A 20,575-nucleotide genomic window follows, 5' to 3' on the forward strand; every position below is an offset into this window, starting at 1 on the left:
GTTCACACATCAAAATGTAAACCGAATACGCCCTAGGAAAAATTAGGGCAAAAAGAAATCTACGGATTACTGGATCACGAACACGGAGTCCAGTGGCTCCGATGATACAAATGCAAATCTAAAAGGAGAAGGTGTATCAGCTGCAGCCAGTGTCCCTTTAGACCAAAGACCCGAAGGGGCCACACGCGGAAAGCGGAACGCCGGCAGAGGGCACAAGAGGAAATCTTTATCCTGGAAACAAAAAGTCCATTAGAAGATATTGTGGATAATACCATAAATCCCAATATAATCAATCTAACAGATTTAGTCCTCTCTGAGCCCACCATGTTGGTCCTCTCTAAGGGCTTGAATTTCTACGTAACAGAAAACTTTGATAAAGTTGAATTTGAGAGCGACTGACTTCTTTCGGTGTGTCAGAAAACTTTTTTTTTTTTATTATTAAAGAAAACAATACATTACATGAATAAAAAAAAAAGAAACCTACATACAATATTTCTCCTTTAAAGTTAATCCCTCTCTTCTCCAATCCAGAGCAAAAATTAAAAATGTGTATTTTCCTTCCTTTTTCCTCTCTTTTCTCCCCTTTTAAATAAAAGCCGGGGAACCTATTTCCATCTTTCCCATAGTTTTATTAAACCTCCTTTTTAAATCATTTCCTGATTTTTGAGCTATACTCATTTCATACTTTTGGATCTTTGTAACCAGATGGTGCCATAGTTCAAATACAGGGACTTTTTCTGACATCCAAACATGTAAAATCATATTTTTTGCACATTTGTAAAGCTTGATCAACATCTGGTTATCACCAGCATTCGAGACATCCCCCAACTCCACCTCTTTAAATGTAAGAGAGTCCCTATTTCCAAGCATTCCCACACTTTGTAAATGATTTATATATCTTATTCCAGAACTGCCTTATTTTTTGGACAGTCCCAGATTAGGTGTTTTAAATCTGCCCCTTCCCTAAAACATGTTGGACATTCTGAGCTTGTTCTACCTACCTATTTACTCATTTGTAATGGAGAGAAGTATAGCCCATGTATTTGAATCGTATAAGTTTAAAATTAGCGTTAATCTTAAATGAGAAGATCTTTAAGATGTTGTTCCATTGGGTATCTTCTAATTGCCCTACTACACATTCCCATTTCTCCCTAGGTCTGTTCCTCTTTTCCCGGGCCATTGCACCCCTAAGTTCTGTATATATCCTTACCATATTCCTCTTATTGGAAGGTTTATTTCATCCAATATTTGACTCTATTTTTAGCAATTACCTATTAATTATCTTACTATTTACCCATTGTACCTGAATATACCAAAACCTGTGTTTTTCATCCAGTGAAAATTCTTTTTTCTAACCTTTCAAATTCTACCAGCTTCCCATCTAAATAGATCTGGTGTATGTGCCGAACCCCGTGCTTCACCCAGAATTTCTGTTTATCCATATTTACTAAATCCCCTAAGTATAAATTCTGCCATATAGGTGTTAAAGTGAATCCATGATATATACCTAACTTCTTTTTAAGTGTAACCCATGTTTTGTGCCACAATTCAGCATATGAGAAAGTATTAAGTGTCCTCCTTTCTTAGTGTCCAGACTCCAACAATTTTGTATATATTATTAAACCTATAGGTTGTGTTGTTAAGACCAAAGTCTATTAAAGGTGCTTCTACCCCTAACTTTATAGCAGCCAATTGTCTAGAGAAAAAGTAAAGTTTAAAATTGGGGAGTGCCAACCCACCATCCTTTCCACCATACTAAAGTAGGAATATTTTAATCTAGAACTTTTTCTGACCCCAAATTTATTCAGGGTACCCTCCAGTCTCCCAAACCAGTTAAGTAAAATCCACATCAGGGATGCGTTCAAAAAGTTAAGTATTTTAGGCAACACGATCATCTTAATAATAGCCTATCCATCATAGATAATGGAAGTTTTAGCCAGGCTTCCATCTGGTTCTTTAACTTAACAATCAGAGGGGTTAGATTCAATTTAAGGAAATCCCTTGGATTCTTTGATATTGTGATTCCCAGGTGCAATAAGGAATCCACAATATTTACTTTTCAGGCCATCTATGTTGTTATCCAAAGGGAGTAGAGAGGACTTTTCCCAATTTATCTGGAGACCTGAGTAAAGAGTTTGATAAAATAGTTTTACCCAGCTTATAAACCTGAAGGCCTCCATAACCCCCCAGAGAAAGGCCCACTCCCCCGTCGTACGCCTTATTTGCGTCGAGCGACAGGATGGAATGGGACCCCTGCCCCCTAATCTGGATCCCCCCCCAAATGCTCTTTCTATATTTTCCCAAATTAATATCCTGGGTATAAAGCCCGTTTGATCTCTGTGAATAAGATGGGTTATAGTTTTCTTTAGCCTAGTAGCCAAAATTTTTGCTATCAATTTTGCATCTGCTTTGAGTAATGATATTGGTCGGTATGATTCTAATACCAGATCTTTCTCCTTTTTGGAGATGAGAGTAATATTGGCCTCTAGCATTGAATGGGGTAGAGAGCCTTTAAAATTTGGTGTGTGTGTGTGTGTGTGTGTGTGAGTGAGAGTGACTCCCCACCGTAAGGGGACCAACAGATCTATATAGCGTTTGTAGAATTCAAAGGGAATTCCATCTGGGCCGGGGTTGAGTTATTCGGGGCCTCCTCTATTACTCTTTTAATTTCTTCCATTGTGATTGGCAGTTCCAATTCTCCAACCTAGGAAGCTTCAATTTATCGAAGTATGTTTTTATGTCTTCCGGGGTAGCGCATATCTTTGAGCAATATAGTTTCCCAAAGAATTCAACAAAACCTTCTTCGATTTTATTTCGATCTGATGAAAAGGACCCATTTTCCAAACTGGTCCCCCTGATCCTCTGTCCTTTTCCCTAATGATAGCGTCCAGTAATTTGCGATGGTTTTCCTGATTCTACAAATTGTTTTTGTACTCTATAAAAAAATCTTTTGTGCCTTTTTCTATGATATTATCTGCAAATTTTGTTTGGGATTCCACCATTCTGTTGTATGTTTTTACTCCAGGATTTTTATTATATTCCAATTCAGATTCTCTGGCTATCTCCCTCAATAACCCCTCCGTCCCCCTAAAGGACTTCTTTCTAACAATTTCTTCAAATAATATTCCTTTTATATAGGCCTTGAGGGAGTCCCAGACAATCTGAACTGGAGCTGTTCCCTTATTTATTGGCCAGAAATGAGATATTTCCCTTCTAATAAATCCATCCCTATTCAACAATGAGAGCCAAAATGGGTTTAGTCTAACGAATCTTGGCCTTTTTACTGATGTTAGTTTCTGTCTTAAGATCAATCACCATTGGTAAATGGTCCTAAATTGTTTTAACTTCGTATTGCATACTATCAATCCTTCCTATTGCTGCCGAATTAGCTACACAAAGGTCTGTTCTGGATGAGGCCCTGTGAGAGGTACTAAAACACGAATAAACAATCTTTGGCCCGTGAAGAGCTCTCCAGACGTCTACCCATCCCATCTCTTGAACAAATTTATTTAACAGGGTGTTTACCTGATGGTACAGAGGAGGAAACGGATCTCCTGTCCATTTTGGGATCCATAACTGCATTGAAGTCTCCGTTGATAATTAATGGTATTTCAGGATTCATTTTGGTAAATTTCTGGAGCTGCAGTAGAACCGCCAGAGTAAAAGGAAGAGCAATGTACACAAAGGCATGTATTAGTTCCATCCCCTCTAATACCCCATGAAGGAATGCATATCTACCATATTTATCTTTTTTTTTTTTTTTTTTTTTTTTCCACAAATAGTATCTTATGTATTATAACCAAAACCCCCACCGCATATGTTGAAAACACAGAATATGACTTTATAGCCCACTTCCTAGTGACCCTGTTAATATTTTCAGAAGTCAAGTGTGCCTCTGTCAGGGCCACTATCACAGGGGAGATGTACCTTTTGTCAGATAAAAAATTGCCACTCCATTTAAAAAAAAATAAAAAAAATAATAATTTTTTTGCTCTGGATTCCCCCTTGGCTTTACACCCCCCCCCCCCTTTTGCTAAAGCTTTTACTAAAGCTACCGTAAATGTTTTTTGACCTCTCTAAATGACATTCTTTTTTGCAAAGTCCAGGAAGAAAAATCTTATTCCCGTTTATACGCAAAAATCATCAGGTTTCCCTCTTGCATCCCTCAATATCATAGCTATGTCTGATGATAGAATGTACTTCATAGTCCTCGGGGAGGATCCAGTAGGAGGAACCTTACTAGTGACCTGGTGAGCCTTCTCTATAGAAAATTTTTGAGGGAGATGTTTTTTCAACCCCTCACTAAACCATTCATAGCAAAATTTGACTGGGTCTTTCCTCTCAGACCCTTCTGGTAGTCCAATAATACGAATATTGGAATGGCGAGACTGATCAGTGAGCTTCCATTTCAGCATGGAGTTGACCTTTTTTTAAGTTGTTTAACATCCATTTTAATCGCTGCTGCATCTTTTTGCATTTGTGGGATTTTGTTTTCCATATGGGAGAGTCTCTCTCTGATTTCATTCAGATTTTCTCTCATGAGAGAAATATCCACTGATAAGCCACCAACTTGTCTTGAGAGGTCTCTAAGTCCCAGGTTACATTTCTGTATTTCTAGAAGAATGTTCTCCAACATCTGGGGTTGAGCCCCCACCTCTCCTCCAGCCTCCTCCTGGGCCAGAGCCTCCAATCTCGATCCATTTCTGTTTTCAACAGGGGAGCTAGGTTTATTTCCTTTATTCTTTGTAGTTGTAGTAGTATTGGCCCCAGTCTGTGTTGGAGATTTTATATATTTATCAATTCTATTGATGTTAAATTTATCCTTGGGTGACAATGTATACGAAAGCCTGTTTTGCTGGAAAAATTGGGGTCCTTTCTCAGGCACTATGCAAATATCTGCATACTGTCTGAGAAATCAGCTGCAAAATTACTCCCCTCTCATCCTAAATATGCACAGTGGTATTTCCTACCCAAAGTCCATAAGACTTAGGTGTCCCCTCCCGGACGCCCTATAGTGTTCGGGTTGGTTTCAGTAACCGAACCCATTTTTCAGTTTGACTGGTTGAGACAGTTGCTGTTAAATGCCCCTGCATTAGTGAAAGACACTTTTTTTTTTTTTTTTTAAACACACTGTAGCAGACTTAGTTTGGCCTGAGAATTTTTTTCTCGCATCCATCGATGTGGAATCCCTTTACACAAGTATACCCCATTACTTGGGAGTGGCTTGTGTAGGGGATCTTCTAAAATATTCTGATAAAAGTGACTCATATTATCATGGCGTTTCGTGGATGATGTCTTTATTGTATGCACCGTTACGGAGGCGGGTTTCCTAGAATTCATCATACCTCTGAATCATACTAACAATATGAATTTGAAGTTTACATCTAACATTAGCCCTACACAGCTTGAATTCCTTGATGTACAAATTAAAAACACTGATGGACATGTAAGCATATCAGGTTACTGAAAACTGATGGCTGGTAACGCTTTATTGCATTTTAATAGTTACCATCCAGTTCACACTAAATACTCTGTCCCTTATAGCTAATTCTTGCGGCTTAAACGATTAATGACAATGATTCTGATTTTAATAGGGAAGCCAGAGATCTTTACAATAGGTTTCTGGGCCAGTTTGTGGAGGACCCAACAAGAAGTGATGCCTTGTTGGATCTGATCATTTCCAACAACGCAGAGCTGGTTGGTAATGTAACTGTGCGGGAAAACCTTGGTAATAGCGACCACAATATAGTTACTTTTGACTTAAAATGTAGAAAACAAAGACAGGCGGGGAAGGCAAAAACATATAACTTTAAAAAGGCAAATTTCCCTGGGCTGAGGGCTGCACTACAGGACGTAGACTGGGGGGAGGTGTTGTCAAATACTGATACAGAAGGTAAATGGGACATCTTTAAATTAACTCTAAATAACTATACAGCTAAATATATACCAAAGGGGAACAAATATAAACGATTGAAACTAAATCCTACATGGCTGACACATGATGTTAAAAGAGCAATAAACAGCAAAAAAATAGCCTTCAAAAAATACAAATCTGATGGGTCAGCGATAACATTTAAACAGTACAAGGAGCTTAATAAAATCTGTAAAAATGTAATAAAAACAGCAAAAATTCAAAATGAGAGACAGGTGGCCAAAGAAAGCAAAACTAATCCTAAATATTTTTTTAGATATATAAATGCAAAAAAACCAAGGACAGAGCATGTAGGACCCCTTAATAATGATAATGGGGAGGTTGTCACAGGCGATCAAGAGAAGGCGGAGCTACTGAATGGGTTCTTTAGTTCTGTATACACTATGGAAGAAGGAGCTGACATTGGCCAGGTCAGTGCTGGTAACACATCATGTAATGTACTGAACTGGCTTAATGTAGAGATGGTACAAGGTAAGTTAAGTGATATAAATGTAAGCAAATCCCCAGGACCGGATGGACTACACCCAAGAGTTCTTAGAGAGGTAAGTTCAGTAATATCTGTACCCCTGTTCATGATATTTAGAGATTCTCTGGTGTCTGGTATTGTGCCAAGGGACTGGCGCAAGGCGAATGTGGTGCCAATCTTCAAAAAGGGCTCTAGGTCTTCCCCAGGAAACTATAGACCGGTAAGTTTAACGTGCATTGTGGGTAAATTGTTTGAAGGACTTATAAGGGATTACATACAGGAATACATAGGGGATAATAGTATTATAAGTGATAGCCAGCATGGGTTTACTAAGGATAGAAGTTGTCAAACCAATCTAATTTGCTTTTATGAAGAGGTGAGTAGAAGCCTTGACAGAGGAATGGCTGTGGATATAGTGTTTCTGGATTTTGCTAAAGCATTTGATACTGTCCCTCACAGACGTCTGACAGGTAAGTTAAGGTCCTTGGGCTTGGAAACTTTAGTTTGTAACTGGATTGAACACTGGCTCATGGATCGTACCCAGAGAGTGGTGGTCAATGATTCGTACTCTGATTGGTCCCCGGTTATTAGTGGTGTACCCCAAGGTTCAGTACTGGGACCGCTGTTGTTTAATTTATTTATCAATGATATAGAGGATGGTGTTAACAGCTCTGTTTCTATCTTTGCAGATGACACCAAGCTTTGTAGCATGGTACAGTCTATAGACGATGTGCATAAGTTACAAGATGACTTGGATAGACTAAGTGTCTGGGCATCCACTTGGCAAATGAGGTTCAATGTGGATAAATGTAAAGTTATGCATCTGGGTACTAATAACCTGCATGCATCGTATGTCTTAGGGGGGATTAAACTGGCAGAGTCACTGGTAGAGAAGGATCTGGGTGTACTTGTAGATCACAGACTACAGAATAGCATGCAATGTCAGGCTGCTGCTTCCAAAGCCGGCAGGATATTGTCATGTATCAAAAGAGGCATGGACTCAAGGGACAGGGACATAATACTCCCCCTTTATAAAGCATTGGTACGGCCTCACCTGGAATATGCTGTTCAGTTTTGGTCACCTGTCCATAAAAGGGACACTGCGGAGTTGGAAAGGGTGCAGAGACGCGCGACTAAACTAATATGGGGCATGGAACATCTTAGCTATGAGGAGCGATTAAAGGAGTTACAATTGTTTAGTCTTGAGAAGAGACGTTTAAGGGGGGATATGATAAACGTATATAAGTATATAAATGGCCCATACAAAAAATATGGAGAAAAACTGTTCCAGGTTAAACCCCCCCAAAGGACGAGGGGGCACTCCCTCCGTCTGGAGAAAAAAAAGTTTAGTCTCAAGGGGCGACACGCCTTCTTTACCGTGAGGACTGTGAATTTATGGAACGGTCTACCTCAGGAACTGGTCACAGCAGGAACAATTAACAGCTTTAAAACAGGATTAGATACATTCCTGGAACAAAATAAGATTAATGCTTATGAAGAAATATAAAATCTCATCCCTTCCCCAATATCGCGCCACACCCCTACCCCTTAATTCCCTGGTTGAACTTGATGGACATATGTCTTTTTTCGACCGTACTAACTATGTAACTATGTAACTATGTTTCACAGTAGGGGGTATCCACCCGAAGTCTTGAAGCAAGCTCTTGCAAAAGCCCAATCATAGAATCGTGCATCATTACTCCGTAAAAAAACATCACTCTAATACTGAAAATAGCAAAAAAGAACGATTCTCTTTCACTTTTCCTATGGCCGAGAAAATAAATTTTTTTTCATCACAAAACACTGTTATATTATCCAAAATGACCCTGACCTAACCAATATTAGTGTGAACAGACCCTTCATTTATTTCAAGAAATTTAAAAAAATTTAGGAGACATCCTATCCCACAGCAAGTGTTTCCAGAAAAATTATGCTAACTGGCTTACCACTACTGCACCAAAAGGGAATTTTAGGTGCGGTTCTTGTTCTTGGTGTCCGTTCATGCATACCAGCAAATATGTATCCTTGGGCGGGATCAATATAAACATAAGATTGTATTTGTTGCCGTACAAACTTCCTTGTCTATGCCATCTTTTGCCCTTGTAATAGATTTTACATCAACTGTACGATCAGAGGCCTGCATACTCTGTTTAGAGAACATGTACATTCCATAAAGACAGGAAAAGGTGCTCCAAGATTTATAACTCACATCCAACATAACGGTGACCATCGCTGTTTGGAATTTTGCAGCATAGAGAAAATAAACTGTAAGGATGGCATAGACAGAAGGAAGCTACTACTCCAACATGAAGCAAGGGGGATACTGGAAACACAGGCTCTGGGTCACTTAGGCTTGAACGATAGACTGGACCGGAGTATGTTTATTTAAAGGGGTTATGCAGGAAAAAAACTTAGTTTTTTTTTGTATAAACTGGCTCCAGAAAGTTAAACAGATTTGTAAATTACTTCTATTAAACAATCTTAATCCTTTCAGTACTTATGAGCTTCTGAAGTTAAGGTTGTTCTTTTCTGTCTAAGTGCTCTCTGATGACACGTGTCTCGGGAACCACCCAGTTTAGAATGTTTGCTATGGGGATTTGCTTCTAAACTGGGCGGTTCCCGAGTCACGTGTCATCAGAGAGCACTTAGACAGAAAAGAACAACCTTAACTTCAGAAGCTCATTTGAACAATTCGCGACATCTCTCTTGTTGAAGTTAACCATCCAAATATCTTTATTGAGTAAGGTCCATGATATTTGGTAGGGCATTATGGTAAGTGCAAGCCAGAGGCGGCTCTAGAATTTGTGAGGCCTCGAGCGAAACTCGAACATGAGGTCCTCACTGACACTCATGAATACAAAAGAGAGGCAAGCAATAGTAAAAATTAACTATATAAATTGCATTTTGTACTGAAAGGTTTAAAATTTTTTAATAGAAGTAATTTACAAATCTGTTTAACTTTCTGGAGCCAGTTGATATATATAAAAAAAAATGCTTTCCTGGATAACCCCTTTAACATTGTTGCAAGAAAGCAGACCTTGTATTTGTGTTTAATTGCATTTCTACATTTTGTACTTGTTTAAGCTAATTAGCGAATTGTACATGCCTCCTCACCTGCGTCACAGAATCAGGAGGTGTTTAAACCTCCTGTGCACAGGTGAGAACTCGTAATCTGATGGAACGCTCGAGCAGTGTAAAACAGTCTATTACCTAGGCTCTGCTGGTGGCGTCTATGTCCGGCCAAGCTGTGTTTTAAACTACACAAAGAATAAAGAAACTTTTGCACTTTATGGGTTCAATTTCATTAAAATAACAAACTTCTCAAAAATGTTTTTTAATATACTCATATATTTTTAAATATGCTATATTTAACAGACAATTTGCTTTTTGTGATCAACTCAATCAAGCAAGAGATTATGACTCGTATTCAGATTCCGTGGGAAGAATGGACAGCAAGCATGGAACAGAAACTAGATATTCTTATCAAAGATACACTTGGTATGTGTTTGTTTGTTTTTACATTTCAGCCACTGGTTTAGTATGGTCAAAAACACAAAATAATCACATGTATTATCTGCAGCCTAATGTGGCATCAAAGTCAGGCTGCAGGCAATACATGCACATAATGTATCTGTTAAACAGATGTCGGTGACAGGATCTCTTTAAATCTCCTGCAATATGAAGCTGAGACTTGCCCTAGACTACAGAGATCAGGATATAGCTTTCCCTGAAGGCCCATGCTGTAGTCTCTGGTAAGTCTCAGACTACGAAGTTACAGAAGATTGAGGAAGTTTCTACTTGTTTTTTGTTTTTGGAAAACTGCCACTGCAGTTTTTGAGCCAATGTCAGAAGTGGATCCATAAGGGAGGAGAAGTAGAAGTCCTTCCTTTATATGTCCTATTCCTTTTGAATACACTTCTGGCTTTGGCTTAAAAACTGCAGTGGCGGTATTCCAAAAACTGCCAGAAAAAAACTGGAAACTTAGCCTGCGTGATCTTGGCTGCAGCACACCGCTATCATTACTGCACAGAGCAGACTCGCTCCGTGCATAATGACGGGCAATACAGGGGCCGGAGCATCGTTACGTCACGGCTCTGCCCCCTCGTGACGTAACTGCCCGCCCCTCAATACAAGTCTATGGGAGGGGGCGTGGCGGCCATCACACCCCCTCCCATAGACTTGCAATAAGGGGGCGGGGTGTGATGTCACGAGGGGCGGAGCCGTGACATCACGATGCTCTGGCCCCTGTATTGCCCGTCATTATGCACAGAGCGAGTCTGCTCTGTGCAGTAATGATAGTGGGGTGCTGCAGCCAAGATCGCTGGGGTCCCAAGCAGCGGGACCCCAGCGATCTGACATCTTATCCCCTATTCTTTGGATACCCCTTTAACTGTTTGGCAAACATTATTTGCTCTGTGTTCCTGTCTTACGCATACTGCTGGTAGTCAAGCATGCTCAGTAGTTCAGTCTCACCACCAAAATCCTCTAGTACACTAGTAGGAAAGTGATTTTTTTTTTTTTTTTTTTTAAGGGTACGTTCACACGTACAGTATCCTGCACAGATTTGATGTGCAGAATTTGTAAATACAGATTAGAAGCTGTGCTCACTCTTTAGTTTACATTGAAATCTGCAGCAGAAAATCCTGCGCATCAAATCTGCGTACGTTTAAATGTATCCTAACTTGGATAATAGGTTTTATAATATACTATTCAGTAATGGTTTATAATTCTGTTTTTTATTGCAGGATCAACCGTAGCAGGCCAGACATCAGAGTTTGTAAATCAGGTTTTGGAAAAAACTTCAGAGGGAGATCCTACTGGTGGCCTAGTGGGACTCCGTATACCCACTTCAAAGGTGTGACGCCTGCTCTTCACAACCAGCGCTGTTGCGTCATTATACAAAGTCTTCTCTCAAGTCTGCACTAAAAACTCCATTCAATTTTGCATGTATATCCTATCATTATCTGTTATTATAGTTAGCAGGTTTGTTGGGTGGAACAAGCAAACTGACACGCTGACAGGTGCGAGTACCCATAGCATGGAACTCTTATCACAATGTCTGGTTGTTAGTGGCTATTTGGTCATAGAGTACTATTAGCAGCAATTCTTTCATTGCCATAGAGTTTATATATTCAATTTAAATGTAAAAACAAATAGGCAACATGTATTGTATTTGTAGTGTTTGTCTTAGAGTCCGAAAAAGATATATATCTATTTTTTTTCTTTTTAGGTTCACATAGTTTTGAGCTAATGCCAAAATTAGCTGGAATAAGTTTCAGACACAGGTGATAATAAGCCACATCTGAAATGAGAGGTAAAGACATGATTCTTGTTCACGATGCAGGTGCACTGCTCTATATGATGCAGTAGAAGTGCAAATGTCAAAGTGGCTTTATATAAAAAGTGTATTTGTCGACAAAATAACATTGCGATAGATGATGATTTGTCGCAAGTGAAACTATGATCTTAAAAGACTTATCTTTGTGCCTTGTAATTTGCAGAGTGAAAAAGACTCTTCTACAGCTTAAAGCCGTTAAGGATTTTTTTGTATGCTTTAAAACGTTATAAGATATTTTAAACCTCGTAGTGTAGTGGCCTAAGATGCATAGTTTGGTGCATATTTATTGGGGTTAAGCTTACATGTTAGAAACATAAATCCTTGTGACTTCCTCTTTTTTTTTTTTTCTTCCCGAATGTACATAGGAAAATGTTGAAAATGTAGATACGTGCCACAGAGTCTGTGAATTGTAATAGAAATATGTAAAAAAAAAAAAAAAAAAAAAAAATAAAAAGCAACAAAAGAGAAAAAAAAAAGAAAAAAAAATCGAAACAGAAAAGGGTGGCGCTCGATCTATAAGCCGCACTTTAAATTTTTTTTCTTTGTTCTTTTTCTTCTCTTTGGTACTTCTACTTGGAAAAGAGAGAAACAAAAATTGCACATTAGTTTGATTGTTTTCTTTTTGTTTTGTACCAAAGAAAAACACATTGAGGTGGCAGACTGCCAGTCAAAGTAAAGATTTGCACAGCTTAAAAGATACTGTAGTGAATGTAAAGATAAAAAAAAAAATATATATATATATATATATAAATATAAAACTGAGGTCAGCGGAATTCTGGGATAGCTAGGGAATTTAATAAACTGTGAATTTTTTTTTTTTTTGTAGTGGTCCAAGTTTAGAAGTATCAATACGTACATTTGGAGGGTGCATTCACAGTCTTGTGTCTACATTCTTGAGACCGCTTTTCCCTTTTGTAGATAAACGAAGACTATTATTTTTATTAAGATTATTGAATTCTCAGATTTTGGAGGATAGGCGGAGCTGCTACATTTCATTTGTCTAGTTCAACTTCCAGAATCTGATCGTTCCCATCCTAGCCAGGTGGTATGAAATTTGTAGGCCCATTGGCATTGTAAAACAAAATAACATACATATATATATATAAATAAATATATCTATTTTTGCTATTGTAACATGCACCTACAAATATTAATCTTCACAACAAAGGGGAGTGAGAGAGAGAGAGAAATTTAGAAATTATATTTGCCAATATTTTTTTCTTGATGTTCTCGATCATCCAGAGCATGACCTAATAAGAAAGATTAAAATATTTAAGATGTTAAAAAAATAAAAATAAAAGAATAAAAAAATAGATTTTCTATTTTTGTACTAGTACTGCAGGAATTGCATCCTTGGTTGTTAGGGACTTGAATTTGTTTTATTTTTTTGTAAATGTGCATTTGTTTTATCCTGCATGTATTGTTGCAGATGCATGGAGTGTAGTATTGCTCCTTTCTTGGTGAAGAAAGTTTCAGCAGGGGAATAGTTCATAAAACTTTTAAGTCTGTCAGTTTCAGTGGATCTCTGTTCTGGTTCAGCCCTGGTCAGTCTGTAGTTCACGCTCGAGCAGTTTTCTTCATTTGGATCAATACCTGCTCTTGAGGCAGTTGTGGTATTTCCATGTCAACCCATGTATCAATAGCGCTGTTTGTATTCTGTTCCCATTTCTTTATATATACGTATATGCATTAAGAGTTAATTGACGAATGTTGTGAGTTGTTTTTTTTTTTTTTTGTTTTTTTTTAAATATGTAGTACTGTGTTAGTTGTAATGCCAAAAAAAGAGATGGCTCCCTAAGATGTGCCTTACATATTTTTGTAAATTTGGGGGTTTATTCTGCTTAACAAAGTCTTAATCATTTAACAATTTATGTGATGAAAAATATTCGTCACATTTTTCCTTAAAATCATACTTACCTTGTGAACACCAGGTATGTAGAATGTAGGCGTGGTATATGACAGTGCTAGTCTCAATGGGGGGAGATTTATCAAAACCTGTGCAGAGGAAAAGTTGCCCATAGCAATCAATCAGATTGCTTCTTTCATTTTAAAAAGGGCCTGTCCAAAATGAAAGAAGCGAGCTGATTTGTTGCTATGGACAATTGGTCAACTTTTCCTCTGCACAAGTTTTGATAAGCCTCCCCCAATATGTTAAATTTCAGTATTAAGAGTATACGCATCGCTGGTTGTACTATGTCTCCTTGGTTTGTGATCAGTAAATAGTGAATTTGGTAGTTGTGGACTTAATTGATATTTTGATGGGTCTGAACTTTTGTGCCACTAAAATCTAGCTGTACAGCCATAGCAAGCCGTATGTAGGGTTAGGTGGACTACTAGGAGGTCTATGTTCAGGTGTTAATCATTTTTGAGTTTTATTTAGGGCATGTTTTATACAGCTATACCTTTTTAGTCTGTTGGGTTCTGTTCACACTTCACCTGGGAAAAATCTGACCTATTTTTAAAAACTTAAGCTTTGACGTATTCACCAGTGTGCAATACAATCACCCATTGGCTGCCATAGTACACTGCATTGTTGACTTATTTATTTTTTTTTTTTTGGAGTCCGTTTGTATTGAAATGTGTAGTTGGCTATCCTTTTCGATAGATAGATAAATAGAGAAAAAAAAAGTCTAAAAGTACCCATGCATTCTTAATAACTGTCTGATGAGCTTTATACCCACTGGCCACATTGGATTCTGCTCATGCTTACTGTACATATCAGGAGCCTATCCTGACATATTTGCCACAGGAGTAGTTAGAACAGAGCCCATTTATAACAGTCTAAAAAGATTGTGTAAATAGCCTTAAAGTGTGTGTTTTTTTTTTTTTTTTTTCCTCCCCCCCCCCAAATCGACCAGGGTTTCAATGCTGCGACTTCCGACGATAGATATTAGAGATGAGCGAACTTACAGTAAATTCGACTTGTCACGAACTTCTCGGCTCGGCAATTGATGACTTATCCTGCATAAATTAGTTCAGCTTTCAGGTGCTCCCGTGGGCTGGAAAAGGTGGATACAGTCCTAGGAGACTCTTTCCTAGGAATGTATCCACCTTTTCCAGCCCACCAGAGCACCTGAATGCTGAACTAATTTACGCAGGATAAGTCATCAACTGCCGAGCCGAGAAGTTCGTGACGAATCGAATTTACTGTAAGTTCGCTCATCTCTAATAGATATAATGGAGCGTTTGAGACAAAGATCTAGGAGAAACAGGGAGTATTGTGCACTGTCGAACGCCTATTCCTGGTCGGTGTGGGTCTCTGCACCGAGTGAATGAAAGGGCTCTATAGAACTATGATGGCTAAATGAAGATTTTTCATATGTTTATGACTGGATGTTGCACCAAGGTTCTGTTTAGTGAAATGAATAAGTGTTGTGTGCCATGTTATGAGTTTAAGACAGCAGCTAATGGCATTAACAGTACCTAACCTATTGATACCAAAACATACTGCACTTAAAGTTTTAGTATTTTTTTTATTTATTTGGAGATGACCTGTTTTACAGATTTTTGACACATGCCACTGACAATACCCCAAGCGTACTAGATGCAGGATAAAAACCTGTTGTTGGTGCTAAGATGGTACGGAGACATAGACAATGCAGTTGTTGTTTGTGATGTGATGGAGACTCTACCCTAAGAGACATTGCGCCCTCTGACATTGCGCAGATGGTGGTTCCAAACTATTTACCAGCACGCTATCAATGCAAACAACTATGTTCCATTGCAGGCAGTGGGCATTGAAACTATCCTTTCCATATGAAAACAAGCAACTGATATGTAGTAAGACAGCATTATTCACGGTGCAAAAGGAACCTTGCATTCAATAGACTCACTTTGGTAGCAGAATGTCTTTTTGTTTTGTTTTTCCTGACAGATCAGCATAAAGACGACCTGTCAAGTCGTCTAGGCTACCCTTTTTGAGGGCAGAACAGGAGGGAATGCTGAATTTGGGAATAGATTAGTGTCCTATGAACCGCTCTCTATGGGCAGGGAAATGGGACTCTGTGTCCTGCCAGTAATGTAACAGCTTTTGATATCAAAATACCAAATCAAATAAGAGAAAACAATATGTACCTAAGCTCGACCTCTCTCCATCTCTAACATAGGCTTCAAGATTGGAGGGTGTAGACGACCTGACAGAGCCATTGTGAGTGAGAGCCCAATATCAGGCCCACAAATGCTAGTTCTATAGACAGGACTTGCTTTTTATTCATTATATGGAATACCCTTGTAATGTGGCATCCTTCTGGAACAACCCCTTTTAATTCACAACTTACAGAACAGACAGGTCTCAGCTGGGATTTTAGCAGAGCTCTTAAGCAGGCATACATAGCCAACTCTGTTCACATCTATAGTAGTTGAGAAAACCTGCCCCTTTAGTGAATTCAGTAAAAATATTGCAGACCTCTCTCCTTTGATATAGATCGATTGGCTTTATAGAATAAATGGCTTAACGTCTGGAAATTAAGTATATAAAGTCTTCTAGACATTGTACTGCATTATTCGTTGATGTGAGCAGCAGATACTGAACGTCCCAGCCAATTTTTAGATCTTACTTTGATTTATCATGTGTTATAATAAGTGTGTGCCTCCTGGCCCACAAACTGAAGAAGTCCTCTTCAGCAGCTGCTACATTAATGCCCAACTGTGTTTTGGGAGGTGCTCCTCTTCTTTTGCACTTTGTTGTCCGATAGAAGGCCAGATCCTTCCTCATGACATTTGTGTTAACTTATTGGTGATTACATTTGGGACTTGGGAATTTACACTTGGGAATGTTCGGAGTGCCTTATAACTAATTGGTGTCGCTTCCTAGTTTGCTTCCTCAAGGTCTTAAGGAAAAAAAAAAAAGTTTCCTTGGTAACATACAGATTTCTTGAGTATACGTTCTCTTTGATATTCTTCTCTCTAGCTGCAATTGTGTTCTGCAGGTTTGTTTCATATCCTTCTTTACACAGAGGGCAAATAAATTAACTTCCGTCAGCTGATGTGTGTCAGTGCAGCGCACAATTCTAATGCCAAAACCCTTTACCATGTGTAAATGCTGGAGGGTATTTCAATGTACTGTATATTTCAGCCTTTTACTGCTGTAATAACACCCCAAACCATTTCGATAGTAAGCAGCAATTTCAGAACACATCACAACTTCCACAGATCCTATTCTTTTTGGGTTTTGCATCTGCTTTATTATAAGCACAGGGCTATGTAAGAAAACACTCCAACCATCTGACAGATAGACCTTGCTGCCTAAGCCAGTGTCCACACAAACCTGTTCTGATGTCCTAAAAAGCACAAGTGACTCAGGAAACCCACTAATTCAATATTTTGTGGGCTTTTCTCGCTAGGTTTGTGGTTTGTCATGTGTATTGTTTTATGACAAACCTGTATAGCTTGATAAACAACCTATGGGGGAATATTTTATGCCAGATTTTTGTGGGAATGGGGTGAGAAGTCTGACTGTACTGCATTGGTTTCCTATTTGGGCCATCTGTTTGTATTGGCCATTATACAGGGATGGTGTTGATAGGATATGCGATTGCTGTGCTTTTTTGCAGTTGCCTTTTAGAAATTCTTAGATTTTTTTTTTTTAAATGCTTTATATAGAAAGGGTTAGTTAAGCAGCAATGCTTCTTATTTGCAACCATCATTAGTAACTCACAGATAAAGACACAACAAGCACTAATGTATTTTATAGGGGATTTCGGTCAGGAATCAGTAACTTCATGTATCAACGTGGTGCCAGATAAGTCATTGTTTCCCCACAGCAATCAGAGTCCATGGTTCATTTATTCAGTGCTCTCTGAAGGCTGAAAGCACTGATTCGTTACTGTAAAAGCAGTGATTCTACAAAATTTTGACACAAGGCCAAAGAAGCCAGCTACAGCACAAACTGGCAACTAAACAAACACATGTACCCGACAATCTTACATTTACAAAACTCTATGGGGAGATTTATCAAAACCTGTGCAGACGTAAAATTGCCCAGTTGCCCATAGCAACCAATCAGATTGCTTTTTTCATTTTTAATAAGGCCTCTCCAAAGTGAAAGTAGCGATCTGACTGGTGTCTAAAGGCAACTGGGCAGCATTTCCTCTGCACAGGTTTTCATAAATTTCCCCCTAAAAGCCTATCCATTCCCATATGGTTTAGCAGATTATTAAAGGCTATGGACACCTTTTGGAAAGTATTTTTAATTCTTGCTGTGTACTTATTATGATAAAAAAAAAAAAACTTTCTCCATTGGTCTTTTTATAAGGTTTGTGTTCTATATCTTATGTTATAAGAAAAATAAAGTCAATCAGACAAGAAAATGGATTTTTACCAGCCTTTCTGTTCCCTCCTAAAGAAACCTCCTAAGCTGATTTATGACTCCATCAAAGTTAAAAGGGTATCAGGAATAAAAAATAAAAAAAATGGCCTTTTTTCTTTCAAAGACAGCGCCCTCCTTGTCTCCACTTTGGGTGTAGTATTACAACTTGGCTCCATTCACTTCAATGGAGCTGAGCTGCAGAACCACACACAAACTGGAGACAAGGAGGGTGCTGTCTTTGAAATAAGAAATGCCTGTTTTTTTTTATTCCTGGTATACCTCTTTAACCTTTTTGATGTGGTCACATTTCTGCTTAGTAGAGAAAAAGACAGGCTGAAAAGGTCTTCACAGAATTGCTACTCTGATGAGTAGCACAAACTAAACCTATTTTTTAAATAGTCCACCAGAGAAGCAATTTTGTCTTTTTCTCTTCTAAGCAGAAATGTGATCACATCAAAAAATTACCTTTTATGTAGTCATAAATCAGCTTAGAGGTTCCTTCAGGAGAGAACAGAAAGGCTGATAAAAATCCCATCAGAGCATTGCTTCTCTGATGGCCTTTTACTTTTTTTTTTTTTTTTTTAAGTGGAGAAAGTGTTGTTTTTTTTTTTTGTACTATAATAAGTAAAATGTAAGAATTAAAAAATGCTTTTCAAAAGTATCCATGACTTTTAAGTCTTTGTGCAAGACCTTCCAACGGAGCAGAAATGTTCTGTTTACAGTTGTCAACAACTGAAATGCTGTTCACACAGACCATAAAATTGCATGCGTTATTTTCACTTCATGAAGTGCACTAGTTATGCCTTTCTATGCAGCTTAAATAGTGCACTCTATTTTAGTAGAAGTCTGAACTGGGCCCTGTTTTCCTTCAGATTTGTCATCCCTCAATTGTTTACCCATACTTTAGGCCAGAACCTTGCACCATCCTCACTCAGTTTCCATCTTCCTTGCCCTCTGAGTATTTACCAGACACATTTCACGTTGTTTCTCCTGCCTCTACATGGCCATACAGTGTTATTGCCAGCTTTTTTAGAGCGCAGGCTTTGAGATTTTATGTTTTTAAGGTTTTGTTTTTCAACTGACACTTTATTTTGTAAGTATTTATGTGTATATCAGATAAGCACTTTGTTTAAAAGGAATAGACTTGTTTTACATAAAGATATATATATTCAGATATAGTTTCCTGCCATTTGCTGCTAACTCTGGACTGCTCTGTATGCTGCAGCAATACTTGATCTAAGATACATGCCGCTGGCAGTTAAGATACAGAGGGACGTTAAGCCTCAGGTTAGGTTGAAATCTCACGGTTGTCTATTTGACTTTGTCATCGGGGACATAGTCAGACAGTCCCAAACTTATGATATTACTACTTTTACAGGTCCTGAATTGTGTGGTTTTAAGCCATTAAGTGTTTCTATGTCGTGTTGCATGAGATTTTTTGAAAATAATGTGCAATCTTTGATTGTTTCTCATGAATAAGTTGCCTGGCAGAGGACTTAAAACATATGGCCACCTTTTTTAAAGATTATTTACGGTTTATTGATAGAATTAGTATCCAGATAACGTTGAGTAACTTGTGTAAGTCTTTTTAACAGACACATCTAACATCTATAGTACCTATAATGCAATTGGGCAGATTTACTTACTGTAGCACACAAGGTGAAAAGCCAATTTGCCCCATACTTTTTTACCATTATTACTACCCATTTTATGGACCGAGATTGAGGGTTATTTAGGATGATGTGCATACCAGTATATAGTAATGTTGCAGTGTGTACTTATTCCCCACCATAGCCCATCCTGGAAGAGAATATTTAGTAAATTGTCCAGTAGCTTGAAGCCCTGAACGTAAAACATGTAGTAAATGAGGCTAGAACAGTCATATATATGTGACATTCTTGATCCATGATAGTGATCCATGATAATTGTCTTGTTTGCCCAGATGCACAACCTTCAATGGGTCCACAAGAGATTCTGTGAGGGTTCAGACCTGAACGTTGTAGAATTGGGAATGAAGCTCTGTATTCGGTTTTGGTACAAGATTTATAATACAATATATTTACCAAGTTGCTCAACATTCTCTGTAAATTAGTTCTGAATATATTTGACACTCAAAGGGGTACATACAAAAAGGTGCATTAAGGGACTTTTTATGATCCTTTCCATTAACAGCATATGTATAACTTTGTTTTCTCCAAGGAGATGTCTCAAAGTTCTCATCACTATATCGTAGGTTTAAATACAGGATGTTGTTGGAATTGGCCGATCATATAGAGGGCTCTTACTAAGCAACACCCTCTTCCTTTTCTCAGGCCAGTCTAGTATAAGGTAATGAAGCAGTCTTTAACACAGGACCAATATGACTAAAAAATAATCTTTTAAGTAGGAGACTGTCTGACCTGGCCCAGACCACCAGGAGCCACCATGCACCCTCCACACAGTGACACAGTTTTATAGGAAAGCTGTGCGGCTTTACAAGTTAACCAGGAGACTCTGTGGTATTTAAAACAGTCTAGATATGGTTGTACTTTG

The 20,575-nt window shown here is 38.3% G+C and overlaps 1 protein-coding gene across 9 annotated transcripts in view; it reads left to right on the top strand.

The window, feature by feature from the left end:
- The window catches only part of CREBRF (CREB3 regulatory factor), a 50,075-nt gene extending 35,501 nt beyond the window's left edge, over nucleotides 1–14,574 (top strand). For 5 of the 9 annotated variants that reach the window (XM_056574839.1, XM_056574840.1, XM_056574843.1 and 2 more), the window contains exons 8-9: nucleotides 9,806–9,896; nucleotides 11,144–14,574. In XM_056574839.1, the coding sequence (XP_056430814.1) occupies nucleotides 9,806–9,896; nucleotides 11,144–11,324 (272 nt within the window). In that variant the 3' untranslated portion in view covers nucleotides 11,325–14,574. Of the gene's footprint in view, nucleotides 1–9,773; nucleotides 9,897–11,143 lie in introns of all 9 variants that reach the window. The other 4 variants (XR_008892788.1, XM_056574846.1, XM_056574844.1 and 1 more) reach the window with 4 other exon arrangements.
- The last annotated feature ends 6,001 nt before the right edge of the window (nucleotides 14,575–20,575 follow it).

The sequence above is a fragment of the Hyla sarda genome, chromosome 4 (assembly GCF_029499605.1).
Source record: "Hyla sarda isolate aHylSar1 chromosome 4, aHylSar1.hap1, whole genome shotgun sequence".
Classification (NCBI taxonomy): domain Eukaryota; kingdom Metazoa; phylum Chordata; class Amphibia; order Anura; family Hylidae; genus Hyla; species Hyla sarda.